Source organism: Cupressus sempervirens, chromosome 10, assembly GCF_028749045.1.
Source record: "Cupressus sempervirens isolate cs-2001-9-10 chromosome 10, ASM2874904v1, whole genome shotgun sequence".
Taxonomy (NCBI): Eukaryota; Viridiplantae; Streptophyta; class Pinopsida; order Cupressales; family Cupressaceae; genus Cupressus; species Cupressus sempervirens.
In genome coordinates, this window is record NC_143127.1 from 218,629,731 (window position 1) to 218,645,431 (window position 15,701).

General features: G+C 35.5%; 1 protein-coding gene across 4 annotated transcripts in view; it reads left to right on the forward strand.

Annotated features, from left to right (window-relative positions):
- Positions 1 to 15,701, forward strand: part of LOC149533426 (putative magnesium transporter NIPA4) — a 162,555-nt gene that overhangs the window by 99,733 nt on the left and 47,121 nt on the right. For all 4 annotated transcript variants that reach the window (XM_089802943.1, XM_089802944.1, XM_089802946.1 and 1 more), the window contains exon 7: positions 6,965 to 7,057. In XM_089802943.1, coding sequence (XP_089659069.1) covers positions 6,965 to 7,057 — 93 coding nt within the window. The remainder of the gene's footprint in view (positions 1 to 6,964; positions 7,058 to 15,701) is intronic.

Below are 15,701 nucleotides of genomic sequence, written 5' to 3' on the forward strand. Positions count from 1 at the left end.
TAAAACATTTGGCGCCATTGCCTGATGGACCTGGAACAAAGGCTGGAATGACGACTAATGCCGAATCAGTTAAACAAAAATAAGAATAAGTTGAAGGACAAAGATGAAATCTGCATGGCTCAAGGAAATTTAATTTTGGTGCAGCAGGCCAAATGCAGATGAAGGTTTCAAAAGATTGTCGACATATACTAAAGCACTGAGGAATTGTTGGAGGAGGCTCGACAGCGGGTGGAATTGGTGGAAGAAGGGAGAAATTTTTGAACTTGTATTCACCGAGGGAAGAGAATCCAGACGGAAGGGAATTAACCCGCACAGTGCGGAATGCCGAGGGAGCATGAGTGTGGAGTGAACTCTTTGTCCGCGATACACTTTTGGAACAGGAAGACCCTTCTTCACCAAAGAACACAGTTGTTGGAGATAAGACAACTGTCAGAGAGAGTGCCGGTGTGGGAGTGCAGACCGTCGGTGTGGGAGTCCAGAGCGCCGGTGTGGGAGTGCAGATCGCTGGTGTAGGAGTGCAAAGACACGGTGTGGGAGTGCAAACCGCCAGTGTGGGAGTACAAAGCGCCAGAGTGGGAGTGAACATCGCCAATGTTGCAAGACCGAACAACGCCCGTGCACAAAATCCAGTAGTAATGGCGGGACCAAAGGAAAAGCTGCCGAAGTTTGATGGCAATGGTACGGCTGATCTGATCCGGCACTGTAAAACATGTGAAACGATTTGAAGGGCAAATGGCATAACCAATACAAATGAATGGGTTCGGTAGTTTTCAGACACCCTACGGGGTGTTGCAATTGACTGGTTCGCTGATGTAGATCCCCAAAAATTAACCACTTGTGACAACCTTAAGAAGGAGTTTACTGCCGAATTTCAACTGCTTCGTGACGAGAATGAGATTGTAGCCAAGATATACAACACAAAACAAGGGAAAAATGAAACAGTTAGAGTCTATGCTAGGAAATTAAAAAACTTGATAAATAAAATGGAAAATAAGCCGGTCGATGGACTGCAAAAGGGATGGTTTATTGAAGGCCTGTACCCAAAGCTGTGGAAGAAGATGAAGATTGTGTCGCCATCGTCATACACGGAAGCGTATAATCGAGCAATGAACCTAGAAAGTGAGCAGAAGACGAAAAAGAAGAAGAAGAAGAGTAGCTCCTCTGAGTCAGACGACGATGCGTCTTTGGAAGAAGAAAGCAACGATGATGAAAATAGTAGCAAGAAGGTTCGAGGTCTCCAAAAGGACATGATCCGAATGATGAAGGAATTCAAGAACATGCAGAAAGAAACAAAGGGAAGTGAGCTAGGATGCACAGAATGTAAGACAAAAGGTCACACAAAAGGATCCTGTGCAAACAATCAGTTCTGCGAGATCTGCCAGAGCATGGGGCATTCCATAAAAGAATGCCCCTTCAATATGAAAACCAGAGGACCTCAGCAAGTGCTCTTGACATAGGCAACTTCCACGTCGACAGGGAATGGAAACACAAACATTGATGGTGCCACTTCGGGTGGGTACAAAAATAATAGCAGATGGCAAAACAACAACAACAATGCGAACAATAACACTAATAATGGCAGCTGAAGTCGAATTCAGTACGATGTGAACGGACCGATCGTTCAATGCCGAGCATGTAATTTGTGGGGCCACTTTGCCCGGGATTGTACCACGGCAAACACACCAAAATTATTATGCAAATGGTGTGGACCTGGCAATCATGAAGATGCCAAGTGCTCGAAGTCTGGAGTGAATCTGATCACCGTCAGGACGGACGAAGAGGAGGTATTGGCAATCACACGGAAACAAGCAAAACTATACCTCGACTCCATGGAAGAAAAGAAGAGGTTGGAGGAAGTACAGAAGGAAATTGAGAAAGCAACACAGGCGGAGACATCTCAGTTGAAGGATACCAACGGCACCTCAGCAAGGAATTGTGCGGAACAGAACATCGTATGATAGATACTGCAAATTGAGGTACCCGTCAAAATAAGCGATCTGTTGCTCACAATGCCTCAGCTCCGATTGACACTCACAAATATTGCGCCAATTGCCAAGTTACTAGGAGAACCAGGAAGAGGGAAGGAAGTTGCCGCCGGTGGAGAAGACTCAATGTTGTTAGCCCTCACATTCGGACAGCATCCGATGGTCGTTGAGATGGGGATTCTCGGAAGTTTACTGACAGACACAATTGGTAGAAACTGTGTAGCCGACGGGCTCATGTTGTTGGTAAAGATTTTGTAGCCGATAGGTAGATTAGTATTGTTATGTAGTCGACGGACCCCTTCGGGAAGGTTTGGTGGAAAGTATTTATACCCCGTCTGGGTTCATTATAAATCATCATAAGCATTATGTAATCTTTTGGCATATGCGAGTAATAAAAGGAGTTCTGCTGTTCTTATCTATTGTTTGTGTGCGTTAATCTTTTGATCTATGCGGTCAAACAAACGCTATTGCCAAAAAAACTCCTTGAAGGCATTTTTTCAACATCAATCCATGCAAAAAACATGCCGTTGCTTATTAATCCACTTTCTTCATTCTTAAATGCTTTAATTCTCTCTTCAATAGGATTTTTAAAATCACCTTAGGCAGAGGGAGGTCCTTAACCTTTCTCTTCATTTCCTCTAATATCTTACTTATCTTGCTCATCTGCATCATGACAACTGGTTCATAGAATATTTAGAATCTCAAAGCTGGCCTCATCCAATGGTGCTTCAGCTTCCTTAATCTCTGATGCTGCTCTTTAAGTCTTCCTTTCATTAATCTCTTCTTGGTCAGCAATATGGCTCACCAGAAAATAGGATGGCTGAACAATAGCTGCATAGGCCTAGCCAATCCCAAAATCCTAAGTAAATTCTGCTCTCCCCCTACCTCTTAAATATAGTTTCTAATCACCAACTCAATGAATATGGCAGTTAATGCCAAAACACACCAAAAACTACACAACAAAAAGAGAACAGTTTAGGAACACAAGAACTTGTCCAATTTGCACCAAACAACAGAGAAAGCTAATCGGGTTTAGTATCAGCATGGAACAGCCATTAACCAAGTCGATCAAGGAATGCCAAGAGTCGGTCATTAGAAATATACAGACAAAGAAATAATTTAATTATGAAAAGAAAATGGGAGCCTTAAAAATTTCAACCAGTTCAAAAATCTAATAAATATTGGACCAAACAAGATATAGAAAAACTTGTGGGTGCAGGAAAATTGAAATAATAGGCCACATGTCAATTTTTGGACATAGTAAAACTCATAGTTGGTAAACTCACCAAAGCCAAAACATGTCAAGGCCTGAAAAAAGGTTTAGGAAAAGCTTAAGCAGTTTTTGGCAAAAATTCAACAAAATCTCAGGAACTTAAAATTGCTTAAATCTAATTAGAAGTGCATTTTTTTAGCAAAGTTGAATGAGAAGCTGCATACAACAAGGCAAATAAATGCGAACATAAAAGAAACAAGCTTAGTGTAGATATATTTAAACACAAAGTGGGTACAAATTGGATTCTCGTGAAGAATGCCAGTGGCTGGAAGAAAAATAGCAAATATATGTTAAAGTAAATACATCATTACAATTACATGTTCCTCTTCCCATCTCTACTAAAAGCTAATGGACAGGTAGAACTAGAGGATCTAGTCTTAGAAGTCTGCATGGGCATGACTGTTTCTCCTTGCTCGATATGTCTGACTCAGTCTATGGCCCGTACTCCATCCTGTATGTAGCTTTGCCTCTAGCTTCTCTTGACACTAGCAATGACTACTCATTCAACTCAATGTATCAAGTGTGAAACCAAATTTACCCCTGTCCTCCATAGCCTGTCTCTGCAATCATTGACATCATCCTCTTCAAAAATCACCTCAAATCTGCTTCAAATGCACTTCAAATCTACTTCAAATTGTTAGAAATCGGTTTGCAAGTGTTTGGAAGTTTATTTCCCCATTTCAGCAAAATTCTAGGGTAGAAATGACAAATGAAATTAATCTGAGCCTTTTTTTGCTCAGCAAGTGCTGTTATAAATCTATGACTGAGTTTTTGGTACTTAGCGAGTTTTTGCCTAAAAATAAGCGAGTGTTTGGTGCCAGTACACATCATAAATCTCGCCAGGCGTGAAAACTTAACCAGTTTTTGCATATCAGTGAGTACTCTGCCAGTAGTACATCTATGGTAAAACTTGTAGGAAAATGTAATTGTTCAAAACCATAAGAGAATTGTAAAAGAAAGCTATCTTGATAACTATGGTTTTAAATGGGCTGTTAGGAAGACAGCAACGACTCCATGAAACATATGGTATTGCATTGACATATAGGTCGCTGAGGTCCACTTTAGGTTTTTTTTTAATAGCTGAGGTGGATCTCATGGATGTTAGACATAAGACATATTTTAAGATTATTGAATATGTTGGAGGATCAACCTTCCTATCTGTTTGTAAATCATGAGTGTTTTGTAGATAACAATGGCCTTTTGAATAGTAAAAACGAATGAATGGACACCTGTATAGGAAATCACAACAATATGGAATGAGGAGGCTATGTACCTGTAAAAAGGGTATCCATTAATCTTTGCAGATGGAAACTTTTTACTGCATGTGACAAATAATGAACTATAAGCTAAAGGCATACAATGTAGTTCATGCATCTCGAATCCTTCTCACTTCTTCAGCCTGGTTCTTGCCCAATACTCAATTATGCAATGTACTTGTCCCCAAGATGTCCCCACACCAAGTACTTGCATACCCAAGTACACCCACCTCTGTCATTCCGCAACCATGTTGCCACTGGAATGGGTACCTGAATTTCTATTTGAATTTTGATTTTGAATGTTACTTTTGGGTATGTAATATGTTACTACGTTGAATGTTCAATTGCTTTAGTTCATGTTGCAATTTTGCGATGTTCAAGTATCTTAATTTGGTATGTTATATTGAAACATCATCTCATAACAGGCATTTCAAGTTCTATATGTATACTATACAACAGCACTCTCTACCCCGTCCTCCCCTTGTCGTTGTCCCTGGCTGTCCCCCTGCTGTCCTGAAAACGAGGCCCATTTTCCTTGTCCCGGAAACTCATCCCACCATCCTGCCTTACCCCAGAACTGGTGTTACATTGCAATTATGTAAGTGGCATAAGTTTTGTGTTCAACATTATTGTACACTATTATCCTGAGTTTCCGCGAGGGGGAGACAGGTTTCTGGGATATAGTTTTTCTCTCCCAGAGCAGAGGATAGCAACAAACTATCTTTGGTTTCAATTTGACTTTGAAGTTTGAGACTGAGCCTTTTGACATTATATGATGCATTGATGCAATGACAATTGAATATTGATATATGACATGTTACTTCAAGGTCTTTGACTTCTTATTTTGTTGAAACTTGTAGCCTTGATTCATTTGATGCTATCCTATGTTCTTATTCTATGATGATTCGAGTTGATTAATTTGATTCTATGTTCTATGATAATCCAATGAATACTTGTTGATTTTAGATTTATATTTGTTATTGTGTTGTTTATTAGATGAAATGTTACAATGATATATAATTCATGATATGTAACATTCATCTGAACAACACAATAACACACACACGCACGCACGCACGCACACGCGCACACAGACACACAGACACACAGACACACAGACACACACACAATATGGAAATCTGAAATTGTAAATATGTTCATGAATTATATAACATTGTAACATTCATCTTAACAACACAATAGCACATAAATCTAAAATTAACAAGTATTCATTAGATTATCATAGAACATAGAATCAAATTAATCAACCCTAATCATCATAGAATAAGAACATAAGATAGCATCAAATGAATCAAGGCTACAAGTTTCAACAAAATGAGAAGTCAAAGACCTTAACATAACATATCATATATCAATATTCAATTGTCGTTACATCAATGCATCATATAATGTCAAAAAGGCCGTGTCTCAAACTTCAAAGTCAAATTGAAAACAAAGATAGTATGTGGCTGCCCTAAGATTTGGTCTGAGAATGCTAAATACTGCTGAGATTGACACGCAATCTGCAGATTTTCACTAGAGACTTCCAGAATTCAGAAATGACTCTGTTCACATTCTAACAGCAGTGAGATAATATGATATTCAGTCTAGTATAATTTTGTTCACTCGGGCCAATCTAAACTCAACTTGCAAGGAATACGCAATTTGATATTTTCAATAATATGCTTAAGATTTTATAGTAGCAATGACATATTTTAATATTTAGGGTTGCATTGAGGTGTGGGGCTTAGATGAGATTACAATAAATTGCATATATTTTATAAAATAATCTTAGTTTTTGCCTCTTGCTGCCAGCAGTCCCTGGGAGGTTTAGGGGACAGCTTGGCTGTCCCTACCCGTCCTGGGGACAGCCAAAGGTTTTCAAAACTTCCGTTGACTCTTCCTGAGTTTCCTGTACAGTTTCCAAAATTTTTGTTTCCCTGTTCCCGTTTCCATTTCCTATATAGGTGCATTTAGGGTGGAAATGCTTTTCCAGGTAACACTGATTGTACATCAGAAAATTCTTCACGGTAAATAATTGGTGCAAGTAGGGCCTTTCCTTGGTTGGCTTTTTAACATGATATAGGCCTACTTTAATTTTACCATATCGATTATGCTAGTCAAATTCAGATAGGTAGAAAAATCTATCAGAGGAGGAATCTTGCTATGTTTCCTAATGATATGCCCTTCTATAAATACCATTCATATGATGATAGGTTACACCTTCTGGCAGCTACCACTAGTAAGGAATTCTCTATTAAACCATGTCTGAAGCCATCTAGCTTCAAATGATATGAGGAGGAACTAATAGTCACACATTTCATAAGATATTTATTGTTATCACTGTATTTAGTATGTGTTCACTGTTTACTTTCTAAGTTATTCCTGACATTGGTACTAAGCTAAACTTTATTGTAGCCTTTTGACATTTTTCTTACTACCTGGTGCAGGCGTTGGACACATTTAATACAGCAGTTGTGTCACCCATTTACTATGTTATGTTCACATCACTCACTATCCTTGCAAGCATAATCATGTTCAAGGTAGTTTACATTGCAAAATCTTATGTGCAGTTATTTTGATTTTTGAGCATATATGTTTTTATAAATAAAGGGAAAACCAAAAGCGTTACAACTGTCAGATAAAATAAAACTTGAATGCTTTCTTATATTCTTAAGGCTTTGTTTATTTATTTTTCTGCTTCGATCTTTGCCATTTAGCTGATATTTGGGAAGTCGTATCAAATTTAGTGTTGCTTAATAATGTCATTTACAGTACCTTATTTGTTAGGCCTATAGATATTTCCGTGTCAGTTGTTTCATATGAAGAAGAGATGTATACTTAATAATTTGCTTTGATTCTTACTCTGCAGCTGTTGTAGTTCTTTCTGTTATTTCTTTAAACATTATGCTATTGATAGACAGAATAATAAAAGTGGTATGAATCTTGTCTTTGGTTTTGTGAAAATATAAACTAAGATCCCAATTTTCTAGAAATTAATACGAGATCGAGGACATCTTAGCATGGAGATGCTATTCTATATGTACTGCAGAAACTTATACAGTTTGTAATATCATCCAACAAGGCTGTGAGAGTATAAAAGGGGTCGAATGACATACACTTGGGGCCATAATTATGATGCTCAAAGGGTTACAGAGTAACCCAGGTTTAGATAGGTCAGATCCAATACTTAATAGTCATTAAATTGGATGGGCTAAAGGGTTTACAATTTCCTCGCTTATTATGTGAGTTGATATATGCTAGAGGCTTGTATTGTTTTCATATTATCGTGGATTAGGACTAGTTCTTTTGAGTTGTACAAAATGTAGAGTAGTCTAGTGGTCTTTGATCTTAAACTGGGAGTATCTCAAAATGAATCCTCCCATTAGGATTATTGGGTGGTTCAACCATGTTGTGAAGGTATTTCTATGTCTATTATGAGTTTATTAAAGATTAGGGCACTTTGCTTGTATTGTGTTGTTATTTTATTGTGCAGTTTTTTTTTCAATATTGAATATTTGGTTCTTGGTAGCTGCTATCAGAGTGATAAATGGAAGAATAAATAAAAGAACAAAAACATCAAGAAGAGAAACAAAAAGAAGAATAGAGAGAAGCACAGAACATGAGAAGCAACAAATGAAAGAGGAGGATGTTCTTCATTAGGTTTCTTACCAAGAAAAGTTTTAATATTGTACAATGACGGATTAGTCAAACGAAGCTTATTGTTCCAATAAGCCATAGAATCGAGTACAACTTAACAATGTTGACTTTGCTAAGTTGCTGCCAGGTAAACCAAAAAATATTCAAGGAACATGTACAAAGCAAGAATGTTCAATCATTTGAAGACATAAAGCTCAAAATAGATTTTCATGGTACTTGTTTAGTGTAGTTTACCACGCGTATGCCCATCAAGTTCAATCCATCTATGAATACAAAACAATGATTGAGGAAAATGAATTTTGTATTGATATATGAAAATAGATTGCTTAACAATTTAGAGGGAGTGATTCCTTAAGAAAATTGTTGCGTCCTAGTCAAGGTACCTACAACACAACATTCACTAGGTTCATTTGACTCAGAATACATTTCTCAAAAAATTTGAGTTTTCGTATCATAAAAATGAAAAAAGTCCTCACATTTTCTACTAGGACCACACTAATTTATTTATATGAACTTTGTAAAGATCCTATTCATTATAGATTCAATTAGACTTCTATTGGCTTCTCAAATAGGCGGTTTGCTCCAATCAACTATCTTTTTACCCATACAACCAACCACTACCTAAATAAAGAATACCATGGGACAACATAGGAGATTTATAACAAAATTACGAGTGTTTGACGAAGTTTCTTGAGGTGGGGATGGGTGGACAATGTGATAACCCGAGTTTGATAAGTATATTTTAATAAATAAATAAATAAAGTAATTGATAAGCAGAATATATAAAATAGAATAACTAAATGATTACAGGTAAATCAATAATATATAGAATTAACCGTTAACTATATTATCAAATAATTATCCTAATATAGATAACTAAGTAATTCATATAAGGGAATAAAAAATGATAAATGATAATCCCTAATTAATGATCAAATATTATTTTAAACATACTCTAATAATAACCAAACAAATTATAATTAGTAACTAATAAACTAAATAAACAACTATTGACATGAATGGTCATGTCCCTTGAGATGGGTGTGGGCAGTATAAAATCTACATCATTCTAACCAGTTTAAAGGAACAAAAAAGAGGGGGGAGAAAGAAGGAATAAGATGGAAGGAGGGACAATGAAGATAAGATAAGATTATTAATGTCCAACAAAAGACCACAAAGGGTCAATGGGATCGAAAGTTACAACCAAGAAGCTGACAACAGAAAGAGCACGAAACGGTGTCAGAGAAAAGCAAAACAAGAAACAAAAAGAGAGGCCAAGGCAAAGACTAGGAGTCCTTCCTTGGCTAAAATAAATCAGTCATCTCCAACGTGGAGACTACCAAAGAGAAGTTTTGCACACCACCAAAGCAAAGTAAACATGACAAATAGGAGTAGTTAGTCACAAAACCATCACGTAGTATCAGGAGCAAATATTTCATATGAAGCAATACAAACAAATAGAGGCACGGTCTAGATAAGACAATGTAGGAACAAACCACTCAAAGTAGTAGAAGCGACAAACATAACTATCGAATGATAGCAATTGAGATATATTGTAGATAAAATACAAGAAAAGGTAGAAAGCATCATCCATAATCCTCTATTGAAGTGGGTAAGAAACAATCTGCTGACGTGGGGAAGCAACCCGATTTTGAAAACTCCTAGCCATCGCACAAACATGCAGACAAACGACGAATAGAAGAAGAAACTAAGTGCATTGAGGGATATTTGAATAAGATTATGATATTCACGAGAAGCAAAAATAAACAAATCAAGTGAATAAGAGCCATCAAATAAGAACCAAGCAACACCCATACTTGTCTATAAACAACAATCAAAGATAAGAATCAAATACATTAATCTCAGACCATTGAATTATGCAGATTGTAATTGGAATTTAGTAACAAAAGACAAATAGAAATACAAATCCACAAGGATAGAAATGTCGAATCGTGTTCCTTATAAATCCACCAATTGCAGCCATTATTATTTCCATCACAGTTGCCAAATAGGCATTCTAGCCATAGATATCTATAACGAGATAGAATAGAGGGACAATAAAGATATCTATATCCCAACCGATATCAAATACACGCCAATAGTTAAAGATACAAGCTCATGTGAATAGGACAAATATTGTGATAAAGCATTGGGGCCCAATAGTGCAATCATAGGGAGCAACAGAAAAACTCCCAAACCACCGTGGTAAGGAGAAAATGGACAGTTGCTAAAGAAACAATGACAAAAGAAAAACACTTCTATATTGGGGAAGTATTAAGTGAGTGATATTAGATGATTGTAGAGATTACTAAACAAATATAAAACCAGTGACAATAGGATATCGTACAAAAAAAAAACTAAAGAAATCAAAGAGCAACCATTATTCATACTTTAAGAGGGACATAGTCACAAATTAAAGAGGTAAGATTCATTTGATTTTTTAAATAGAGTTGAGAAAAGATAGTTCTGATAGAGGGCCGCCAATATGAGTCTAGAGGACATTCATTTTGAATATCGAGTTTCTGTAAAGGAAAACTCAAAGATTAGAGGGCATTCTATTTGAATGTCGAGATTCCAAATTTGAATCCCAGAGAGAGATTTATGGAGAATCTCTTAGACTTAGAGACAATATATATTGTAGTGATCAATCATATGCATATGTTAGAGATAAGGGACTTGGTTAGAGGTGGGATCTCTACCAAGTATTGTTACAAAAGAGCATAACCAGAGATCCCAAGAGGCCTAAGAAAGGATAGTCTTCATATGACAATTGCCTAATCGAGAAGTGCTTTTTCATTAGAGGGTTAGATGATTTGAGAAGAGTCCCTTGTGAGGGATTAGGAAAGGTTAGTAAGGGGTAGTATTTAGATTAATACTTAGTCAGTTCAACTTTTCTAACATGCTTTTGATTTTTAATATATATTTTCCTATGCTTTAGTAATGATTTGTTGCATGTTACGGCATTCATTTCTTAAGCTTGAGGAGGGGACACTACAATGATATCAGAGCATGATCCTGCCATCCTGTAGGGTAAAAGACATACCTTGTAACGAGCTCTTTTTCTACTTCTTAACTAACAAATAACATATCAAAGAAATACAGTTGTTACTTCATATTCATAGGAAGACAATTATACTGTTATGTTCATTTGAATGATGGTTACAATTAGTTAAACAAAGATTTCATAACTACCATTGTATCATTTAGGGTATCAAATACCACTGTATCAATCCTTTTCTTTCTATTGCTAACTATGGCAATAACATACAATTAGAAGATGTACTCATGATCACATAAATAAAAGACAAAAACAACAATTCATCTGATAGACCTATCTCTTGCATATAGATATATTTTATGTTCAGTTGGAAGATCAACTGATCTAACTGGTTACCAATTACATTGATGAGAAAAGTTGCTTTTAATAAAGGAAATAATTGAATGAATGATATAAATTAATCTATCATATCTTCTATTTGGAAAACATCAAAAAATTAAAATACCTGTTACCAACAAATGGTTGAATGCATAACTTATCTTTGTCTGGTGCATGTCTTGGCATCTTGAGGAGAGGGAGAAACATTGTCAGGGGTTTAACCTCCCAACCATGGACCTTAACTTATCCCCACACAAACTCTAACAAGAAAGGCCTTCCCTACTCGGAAATAGATGGGGAACACCAGGCTCTACAACTGAGCATCCTAGTATTTAGAATTTCAACTCACCACTCGACTTAACAATTGAGTATAACATTTGACATTCATGAGCTTACTTGGAAATTTGTAGAAATTTATTGTAAAATTTATCATCTATGATAGTTATGATTTCTGTTCTTCCTTTGCAGGGACTTTTCTGCACCTCTTCAACCTCTTTCATTGGCCATTCCAGTTAGGGTGAGTCCTTAGTGTTTGTTCAACTTGTTAATCATAGAATTCTATCCATTAGCAGGTACACCGTTGGTATACAATTGATGCAAAGATGTAATTCAAATTTGGTAACATGCCGTTCTTATGATTCAGAACCACACTTATTTAAAAAAAAAGACAATTCATAAACGTATCATAATAAGGAAAGACTTATTCTCTATGAGAGTCTCTCATTTTGTATATCACTCCCAATCTGATATTGACAGTTTTGCATTTAATCTTGAAGGAAAATAAAAAGGAATCAGCATAACAAGAGCCGAGTGCATATATATTGAATGTACAGTTGATGCATACTTTAAAGAGTGTCGAATGCATGATTTAGCCATCAGGAAAATAGTTGCATCGATTAAGAGTATTAAGAAAGAATGTAGAAAACACCAACATAACATGAAATGAATGCTTGGTGGGATTCTGGAAGCCTTTGCCGAGCGGCTCAAGCTGACTTTAATGTGAAAGGAAATGCTATCACCGATATGGAGAAGCCCGCAATGGATCAGCATAATAGGAGCCGAGTGCATATATACCGAATGTACAGTTGATGCATACTTTAAAGAGTGTCGAATGCATGATTTAGCCATTAAGAAAATACTTGCATCGATTAAGAGTATGAAGAAAGAATGTAGAAAACACCAACATAACTTGAAACAAATGCTTGGTGGGATTTTCGAAGCCTTTGCTGAGCGGCTCAAGCCAACTTTAATGTGAAAGGAAATGCTATTGCCGATATGGAGAAGCCCGCAATGAAAACATAGGTATTATGCTCGGTGCATAGGCAACAATTAGAGCTGAGAGAAAGGAAAAAAAATGATGTTCCTTCTCAGACGTGAAAAGTTTTTAAATCTAGAATAGGCTCAAGTGAGCCACGGCTCCCGGTGGCAGTTTTGGTCAAGACCATCAGTTTTTAAGCTCACCGGTTCAAAAGGAAAGAGTGGGGCCAAGTGTACATGGTCGTCTCTCAAGAGAAGATTAAGTTTTAATTTATTAAAAAGTTCCTTTTTTCAAATCATTTATATATGTGCACACACACACACACATAAGTTTTAATTATTTTAAAGATATGATTTAATCATGCTATTTATTATATGTGCGTAGTTTAGAGAGTATGGTTAATTTCTAACATTTTATTCTCTTTGTATATGCACATGTATATATTTATATACATTTAAGTATGATTCATAGATATCATCCTAGTATCATGGTAGCATCATACATTTATTTATAGATATACATGTGCATTTATATATCTTAATTCTCATGATAAGATTTGCCGGTGTCTCATAACAACAAAGAGGTAATAGTTATTATCATGATATTAAATGTTTAATATTTTTCTTGTTATAAAAAATTGACCAAGTAGCTCATGGTATTGCCCAACGTACACTCTTGGTTGCTTAGTCATTTACCCTTTGCCATGGTGATTCAAGCTTCACACTTATTTGCCCAGTGATGGTGGTGCCCTTGTGCCCAATTATTTTCTGACAATGCTTCCACCCCTTTAATGTGCTCCCTACAAGGAAATTCTCCATAGTTAAATCACATTACTCAATATAATAGTAATTACCATAACAAGTTATTAATCCTAAACAATCATAATGACTAACCTCCTTTTCACTTCTCATGAATTCATGATGAATAACCAACTTTCCAAAATAGCATTAAATATCATCATAACAATTAGTTAGCATCCCAATCTTCATATGAAATTATAATGATTAACCATCTTACCATATCACATGATCATAACTAATTTTAACTGTCAACTGACTTCACGTGAAACCTCAACGGGTATATGAACATTTTAATTGAGTTAAAATTTGGGATGTAACAAACCTATTCAATAAGAATGAATCTAACTTTGGTTTGAATAAGAACATTAAAATAAAAATAAAAATAGATAAATAAATAAATAAATTTGAGACATCCTATCATCAAATTTATTGTTTGATAGAATATAAAAGGACACCACCATCCAAGACCAATCTTGATGAAATCTAGAAGCTTGGAGTAACTAACTCCACAATACAAAACATCACATCAAAATATAATCTATTAGATGTAATTTACACTTATTGCGTAATGTTGGTTGTGAAGATTATGCTGGCTAAAGGTAGATACAAGAGCATTGAATTAATGACATAAGAATATTAAAGCAATGAAATATGATATAACAAGTTATAATTGAAAATGTGACTAGTTTAGCAAATGTGATATGCAGTTGTATAAGTAATACCAATTATACTAGTAGTGATATTTATGAATATTTCTAAGATATGAATACTTAATGATTCCAAATGAAATAAGTTGAGATAGACTTAACATGAGATGAAGTTAAGGGATAATAACTCTCACTTGAGATATATTTTCCATATTATAAACAATGCTCTATTTAGATTCCCAACTCATTTTCACATGAAGAACTCAAACAAGAGTCATCGATTAATTGTGAATTGCTTGAGGACAAGCAATTTAAAGAGGGTAGGACTATGATAACCTGAGTTTCATAAGTATATTTTAATAAATAAACTAATAAAGTAATTGATTAGAAGAATATGTATAATAGAATAACTAAATGATTATGAGTAGATCGGTAATATATCGAATTAATCAATAACTATATTATCAAACAATTATCCTAATATAGATAACTAAGTCATTCATATACGGGAATCAATAAATGATAATAGATAAACCCTAATTAATAATCAAATCTTATTTTAAACATACTCTAATGATGACCAAACAAATTTTAATTAATAACTAATAAACTAAATAAACAACTATTGGCATGAATGGTCATGTACCTTGAGATGGGTGTGGGCAATATAAAATCTACATCATTTTGACCAGTTTAAAGGAACAAAAAAGAGGGGGGAGAGAAAAGGAATAATATGGAAGGAGGGACAATAAAGTATTTACTTCATCTCCAACGTGGAGACTACCAAAGAGAAGTTCCGCACACTACCAATGCAAAGTAAACACGACAAACAGAAGGAAGAGTAATCAGTCCCAAAACCATCATGCAACATTAGGAGCACATATTCCATACAGAGCAATACAAACAAATAGATGCACGATCTAGATAAGACAATGCAGGAACAAACCACTCAAAGTAGTAGGAGGGACAGACATAACTATCAAATGACAACAATTGAGATATATTGTAGATAAAATACAAGCAAAGGTAGAAAGCATCATCCATATTCCTCTACTGATGTGGGTAACGAACAATCTACTGATGTGGGGAAGAAACTTGACTTTAAACTCCTAGCCATCGCACAAACATGTAGACAAGCGATGAACGGAAGAAGAAACTGAGTGCATTGAGGAATGTTAGAATAAGATTATGATATTCACGGGAAGCAAAAATAAAAAACATCAAGTGGATAAGAGCCATCGAATAAGAACCAAGCAACACCCATACTTGTCTATAAACAACAATCAAAGATAAGAATCAAATACATCAATCTTAGACCATCGAATTATATAGATTGTAATTGAAATTTAGTTACAAAAGACAAACAAAAATACAGATCAACAAGGATAGAAATATTAATTGCGTTCCTTATAAATCCACCAATTGCAGTCATGATTATTTCCAACA